Genomic DNA, 7,090 nt, shown 5'->3' with positions numbered 1-7,090 from the left:
GCCGAGGGCGGTGCCCTCCGCGCCGCTCCGCCCGCCCGCCCATCCACAGGGGCCGGCCCAGCCGGGCGGGGGTCTGCGTTGGGGCCGCCTCCCGACCTGCCGGGAGGCGGAAGGGGGCGCTTGGAACGTTCTCGGTGGTGCCCCCTCTGCGCGGAGGCCTGGACTGAGAGGGGCGCGGGCGGCTAGAGTGGGGGCGGGGCCGCTGGCACGTGGAGGGGCCGGCCCGCGGCTCCCGGAGTCCCGGCTGGAGGGGCTGGAGGGGCTGGAGACGCTGGAGGGGCTGGAGACGCCGGGGCGGTAGGTCCTCGGGCCGGGGCTGCAGAGCCGTCTAAATCAGGCTCTGGGCTCAGTCTCTCAGAGTGGAGCCCTCTCTGGCTTCTCCGGAGGGGCCAGCGGCTCAGACGGGCCTGGCAAGGCCCCTCTGCTCTGTCGAGGGTGAGAAGCAAAGGTTGGGGGGGGGGGGACGGGGGGGGTGTCGCTAGGCCCAGAAGGCGGGGCTGAGGAGGTGATGCTCAGAACGGGGCCTCTCGGTCTCTCTCATTCCACTCCCTCCTCCTCCTCTTTTCCTCGGCTCCCTAGGAAGTCGCACCTGGAACAACCCGGCCTGCGGGGTGTACCCGGGTGGAGGTGGGGAGGGAAAGAGAAGGGGTGAGGCTCCAGGGAAGAGATGTCTAGGTGCTGGCGAGGCCTCCTGGAAGGCGGGCGTGGGGGTACAGAGGTCGCTTTTTCCTGGCAGGGCCCAAGGAGAAACTCGAGTAGGCTAACGTCTCGCCACCATTGGGGAACAGAGGCGAACAGCCTCCTGGGGCTCTGCGTTCTCTCTCAGGGTCCGGAGGAGGATAGAGCAGAGGGTAGGGTGAGCACAGGGTGGATGGGCAATGTAGGAGCTAGTGCTGGGGGAGAGGCCAGTGCCCAGGAACCAGGGAGTGTGCAGGACGACGCAGTACCAGGATGAAGGGGCATGTGGGAGGCAGAGGCAGTGCCAGAAAGGGGACAGTGTGAGAGAAGCCAGCACCCAAGAGGAAGGGGCAGTAGAAAGGAAGAGCCAGTGTCCGTGGGAGAGGACAGTGCCTGCATGAAGGGGCCCATAGACCAGCGTCCAGAAGGGGAAGGCAATGGTGTGTGGGAACAGGTAGTACCAAGCTGAAGGGGGCAGTCCTCAGGAGGAGAGCAGTGCGATGGGGTTAATTCTGGGCTGAAGGGGTGGAGTGGAAGAGAGTAGGGCCCAGGGGAAGAGGGCAGGTAGGGAGGGTACAGTACCAGGGGAGGGGACAAGTGCAGGCTTTCCTCTTCCCCATAGTGACATCATGGCAAATTCCCAAACTGGACGGACCCGGCTCGGGTGACATCCAGCAGGGCCAAGCCGGTCAGGTCCTGGCCGGGCTAGGAGGCCTCAGTGCCAGCTTGGGGGACTGGGCTCTGCGCCCTGCAGGGTCAGCGTGCTGGGGGCGGAGTTCTCTTCCGCCCGCCCCCGGCGCGGACTGTGCCCTCGCCGGGCACGCAGACCAGCAGGGTAAGGCTTGGGCCGGGCTTCTCTGGGCCAAGGATCAAGGCCCCCGTGCATTCCAGTCTTCCCGACCCGGACTCTCAAGAGGGCGCAGTAGAGCCTCGGCGTACAGCTAGAAACCGCGCCACCTCGCCCGGAGGTGGAACTAATCGTGTCCCGCCCCTGGGGCGGAGTTATTTGGCCCTGAGACCCGCCCTAAACCCTGAGACCTCTAGGAAGGACTCATTCGGGGCGGAAGTTAGGAAGCCCCGAAAGGCAGGCGGCGGAAGTAGTGGCGTTACTGAATGTCCGTGCGCATGCGTTGACCTAGTCGTTTGCTGCCGCTCTTTAAGCGCTATCTTTCGGTTCTTCTGTCCTGTACTGCGAGTGAGGGGGAGGGTGTACCCCTAAGGCGTGGTCGCGCTCCCAGTCCCTCTGCTACTCTCGTGGTCACCCTAGCATGGCGGGCATCCTGTTTGAGGATATTTTTGATGTGAAAGACATTGACCCGGAGGGCAAGAAGTTTGACCGAGGTAAGGTGTACGGAGACGTAGGGGCGGTTTAAGAGGAAGGGGGTAACCACCTCGGGGACACGCCCCTGGGCCCCTTGTCCACCCACCCACGTGGCCTCCCCCTACCGGCAGTTCCTGATATAGGAATCTCCCTCAGGAGACCTTGTATAGATGAGAACGCGGAGACCCCGAACGCGGCCTGGCTTCACACATGCTGTGTGTGTGCCTGGATGTCCTTTTCTCATGGTGCTGGTAGGCTGCGCATCTTTCTAATCGCTTCCCACTCTGTGGTAGTCGCCGTACCGTGCACCTTACACACACTTTGTCCTACCTATTCCTTTCAAGAGCCACCATGAGGTGGCTGGTGTCTTACCCATTTTGTTCCGAGAAGTTAAGTAACCTACCCAAGGCTGCACAGTGAAATAATCCGACTTTAGAGGCTACATTCTTGTATTGTCCTAAGAACCTTAGCTTAGAATTGACTGCTTGCTATACAGCTTTTTATTCTGTCCTTGATCACTAGTCATTCCTCTTTGGTGTCTCTTCCTTTGCCTGGAGACTGGATGTTCTTCAAAACAAACACCAGTTCTTAGAGTCCTAGTAATCCACTCCGCACAGCATCTGGCACAGAAAGACAAAACCTTTGGATGAATGAATAACTTGCCCAAAGTCAGTTTGTTTCTTAATCACCTAGGCAGGCCTAGAACCAGGATATTATTGATTGCCAGAGGACCTTTGATTCTTTTCTGGGATTCTGTCCACTTGCCATGCTTTTCTCCCCTGTCCTCCTGGCATATGTCTGCACTTCTTTGGGAGCAGATGAGAGGCTAGTGAATGCAGACTGGGTTAGAATGAGTGTTCAGTTACATATAATCCTTCAAAGTGGGGTCTGCCAGGTCTGCCCTGGGCCTGGCAATTACCCATGTGGCTCTTTCTCTGCTTCCCTCCAGTGTCTCGACTACATTGTGAGAGTGAATCTTTCAAGATGGACCTGATCTTAGATGTAAACATTCAGATTTATCCTGTAGACTTGGGTAAGTATTGAACACAGACAATAGCAGGGAGCTTTTTTTCATTTCAGCTGTTCTTCAGCCTCAGAAAGTGCCATGATTTTCAGGTGACAAGTTCCGGTTGGTCATAGCCAGTACCTTATATGAAGATGGTACCCTGGATGACGGTGAATACAATCCCACAGATGATAGACCTTCCAGGTGAGGGAATGAAGAAGGGAGTACTTGAAATATGCCTGAGGACTAAGTAGATGAGTGGTATAGAAAGACCCTTATTTAATTTGTGGAATAAGTGATTATCAGTAGAATCTGAGCAACCGTAAGGAAATTGCAGCTCTCAAGAATTCAGACAGCCAGGTGTTTATCCAGGACAGTGGTTACATGCTGTGTGGGTTGTAACTTACTGATGGCTGAAGAGATGACCACTCAGTGATCCAGGCTGTGTGAGCCTTGCATCTTGGGAGAGTTTGGTGTAATGGAAAGGCTTTGGAGCTCCACTGAGTTCAAATCTCAGGCTTACCATTTACTTGTTGAATAGCCTTAACCTTTTGTAGCCTCAGTTTCCCCATCAGTAAAGTACAGGTGGTCACACCTTGCTCATAGGGTCGCTGGGAGGACTAAATGGCATTGTGTTTGGAAAACGTCTCTTAGAATGTTGACACTTAGTTACCGTTTTTAAAGGTCTTCTTATTATTGTTAACTACTTTGAAGACTAACCTTGCCACTGCTGTTCCACAGGGCTGACCAGTTTGAGTATGTAATGTATGGAAAAGTATACAGGATTGAGGGTGACGAAACTTCTACTGAAGCAGCAACTCGTCTGTAAGTGCCATGGTCTCGTGAGAACCCTTGCCCCAGCCCTGTTCTGATAATCTGAGCTCTGCTATGGAAATTTGCACCACGCTTCATGTTTCCTGGGTTTGGTTTCTCTCCCCAAGGCACCTCAGATCTAGGTGGGACCTAGAAAGAAACTGTTGTGGGAATAGTTTCCAGTCAGAAATGTAGGTTGCTCACTTGGCCCTTTGTCAGGACCTCAGGGCCCAAGGGTCCAAATGAGAAACCGGTGATCTTGCTATGTGAAGGGCAAAGGAAGGTTGCTTCCCTAAGAACTAGATGCAGCAGTAAGGGATTAAACTGCTAGGCTTTCTTGTTTTTGTTTATTTGTGTGTGTTTTGCTATTCTACAATCCAGTCCCTACTTCTTTGGTTTCCCTACCCAACTGTTTTTCCTTTTCTTTAAAATTTTATTAGAACAATATGTACCCTTTGTGAGAAATTTGAAAAGCAGAGAAGTAATGTGAAGAAGCAAAAAAGTCACCTATAATTCCATACCCAGAGGAAATCTTTTACGTAAACATTTTTGAATATTCTAGTTTTTTCCTGTGTACTTTTTTCTTTGAGATTATCTTGTTTATTACAATGTTTTATTCTGCTCATAATTTAAGTTATGTAAAACAGATTTCCCCTTGTCCGTTTAAAGCGTTTCCTAAACATTTTAATAGCTGCATAACATTCCAGTAAATGGATATATCTTAATTCATTTAACCATTTCTGTCATCCTGGGTGTGTAGCAATTTCCACTTTTGTTGATAGAAAGAAAACCTCTTTGCACACATCTTTGCATTCATCCTTCTCTGAATTTTGGTTCCTAATGACAAACACTAGAAGAGTGCCTCTTTTTCTTAAAAAAGGGATGGAGAGCCACTGGGTCACTGCCGCTCCAGAGCTTAAACTCATGGGACTGGGGCCTTCCATTTCAGCTCTGCCTACGTGTCCTATGGCGGCCTGCTCATGAGGCTGCAGGGTGATGCCAACAACCTGCATGGATTTGAAGTGGATTCCAGAGTTTATCTGCTGATGAAGAAACTGGCCTTCTGAAGCACACAGGAAGCCAGCCTTGCTCCTTAAGTCACTCAGGAGTTGGACATCCATTCGAGCCTGAGGAGCAGTTACTACTGACCACCTGTTCAGGAAAGGGCTGGCTGAGTGGACGGCCACTGGGGGTGCATCTTTAGGTGGTCTGGACTCAGTGGACTCAACTTGCCTGTGAAAGACCCAATGGGAGAGCTTAACACAAATCAGAAGTTGTTTGTGTATATGATTTTTTAATTAAACTTTACTTTTTCAGACTCTCTTCCCCAGCTTAAAAAAAAAATCTTTTCTATTACCCTAAAATCTTTTTTTTTCCAATTTGTCTGTGGTATATTTCTGGCCCACAGTCTGATGATCACATGTCAATGTAGGATCTATTCTGGCCTTTTGGTATCTGGGTTTAGGGTTATCTCAGCCTCCTGGTTGCCTATCTCCATTTATTCTCTAATGTGATTTTCTATCTGGGAGAGAGAGTATTGTGCTTTTGGCTCTTGAGGGCACCCCAGGCCCGGAAGATACCACCCATTTGGCATAGAATTTTGAATTGGCAAGGAGCCCTGCTTGTGTCCTTGCAACACTTTCAGTCTCTTAGGAAGTCAGATCACGTTGATTTGAATGAGTCACTTGCATAGCCTGGAAATGTTCATTTTTGTGGAAGCTTTGGGTGGAGGCTTTTAGATACTGGCTTGGGACCCGACTATGAAGAGAGTAGGAAGAGCAGATTTGGTGGTTGTAGGAACAGGTGGAGTAGCTAGGTGTCTGCTCTACGTTCCATTGGCGACCTGGAGGGAGGGTAAGTGGAGCGGGGCGCTTGGGGGGGGCATTTCCTCACCAGTGACACTGAACAGGCAGCTGCTGCACAGACCAGTGAAGTGGACAGGGCAGCAATACCAATGAAGTTGGCAGTCCGGCGCCAGTATCCAGGACAATGGAGCAGCCTGACTACAGTCACTAACTTAAAACTGGGCAAGAACAAAATTGAGGAAGTGGTGATGCTTACTAGGACTCCAGCATATGAGCTGGCTCTTAGCCTGGCCTTTGTGGTCTCTGAGAAAGTATACTGGACTCTCATTTCCCCTGAGAAATTCAGGGTAGCAGTCCAGAAAGATGGCAAGTGTGTATTAAGCAGTTTTCTCTTTTGATCTCCTGCCTTTGCCTCAGAGCTGATCCCCCTGCTGGGATGCCCAGGGGTATTTCCTTCCCCATCATTTTCAGGTCTTTACATGAGGTGTTAGAAATAGTATTTAGGGAAATGGGTTGAAAATGAATGATCTCTGCAGGGGAGGAGGAAAAGGTATTTCTTCAGTTTACTATGTTGGGGGGGGTAGAAGATGCACTGGGGGTTGGGATGAATTTTTGTGGAATCCTAGAACTTTTACCTGGAGTCAGATTTTTGGGAGTGTCAGAGAAGGATGGATTTTGCTCAGAGTCTGAACCTAATTACAGTAATTGTTTGTGGGGTAGCATAGAGCACTATCTTGGCTGCCCTAGGGGCAGAAGAGAGAACTAGCGTGCAGTCGAATAGAGAGAAGGGTGTTCTGGTACTAATAGGTTTTTTACATTTTGTGGACAGGGAAGAAGGGATAGAATCAGCCTGAAGACATTTTGGGAAGGGTTGGGAACAGCTTAGTTCACACTGAAGAAGCCCATGAGTTACTTGCATTTGCCCTAAAGTAGGTCAAATGCCAATCCTGGATGTACTTAGCTGGCTGTATATGTCCTACAGTTTTGCTGTCCTTGTCTCTCATCTGACTGTGATGAGAACCCTGGAGCCTTTGCCTTTGGTTCCTTTGGCATGTCTTGTCCTGGTTGCTGACTTTTTCATGGGCCACAAAGTTCTTCATTTGATGATTACATTTAGCCTAGGTTGGTATTTCAGTAAATTACAATTTCCACTTACCATTCCCCCTTGATGGCATGCTGGAGTTGGTAGTGTGGAAGAGCTATTCTCTCCCATGCAAAAACTGACACCCTCTGAGATGTGAACACTTCTGAGCTTTGTACATTTGTCGATTCCTTCTCCATGGCAACTGTTCTGTCAATGATGGGAGAGGAGACGTCTAAATTGATCACCCCATCCAGGAGCTTTGGTTTTCTCCTCAGAACTTTTTAATTGTTGGTGTATTTCCTCCCTCAGGACTTGGACATCTTTTCTAATAAACAATCACCGAATGATCTGTTGGACAGTGCACCACACTTGGGACTGCATGG

At 50.6% G+C, this 7,090-nt stretch overlaps 1 protein-coding gene across 4 annotated transcripts; it reads left to right on the top strand.

The window, feature by feature from the left end:
• Positions 1-107: 107 nt before the first annotated feature.
• Positions 108-5,182, top strand: POLR2H (RNA polymerase II, I and III subunit H). Of its 4 annotated transcripts, none has more exons than XM_046002221.1 (5): positions 108-297; positions 2,949-3,032; positions 3,116-3,209; positions 3,747-3,830; positions 4,768-5,182. In XM_046002221.1, exons 2-5 carry the CDS (start codon positions 2,984-2,986, stop codon positions 4,883-4,885), a joined length of 345 nt encoding a protein of 114 aa, XP_045858177.1. In that variant the 5' UTR covers positions 108-297; positions 2,949-2,983; the 3' UTR covers positions 4,886-5,182. The 4 variants fall into 4 exon arrangements, with proteins under 4 accessions (XP_045858177.1, XP_045858176.1, XP_045858175.1 ...); XM_046002220.1 differs by lacking the exon at positions 108-297 and adding an exon at positions 310-435; XM_046002219.1 differs by lacking the exon at positions 108-297 and adding an exon at positions 791-856.
• The last annotated feature ends 1,908 nt before the right edge of the window (positions 5,183-7,090 follow it).

This window comes from Meles meles, chromosome 4, assembly GCF_922984935.1.
Source record: "Meles meles chromosome 4, mMelMel3.1 paternal haplotype, whole genome shotgun sequence".
NCBI lineage: Eukaryota > Metazoa > Chordata > Mammalia > Carnivora > Mustelidae > Meles > Meles meles.
Note: the sequence above shows the minus strand (reverse complement) of the source record. Positions and strands in the feature narration are given on the sequence as shown.

Bases quoted from the DNA above. Each gene is read 5' to 3' on its own strand.
- POLR2H (XM_046002218.1), top strand. From the start codon at position 1,947: ATGGCGGGCATCCTGTTTGAGGATATTTTTGATGTGAAAGACATTGAC. The intron at 2,020-2,948 runs GTAAGGTGTACG...GCTTCCCTCCAG, and splicing joins GGGCAAGAAGTTTGACCGAG to TGTCTCGACTACATTGTGAG. The intron at 3,033-3,115 runs GTAAGTATTGAA...CATGATTTTCAG, and splicing joins GATTTATCCTGTAGACTTGG to GTGACAAGTTCCGGTTGGTC.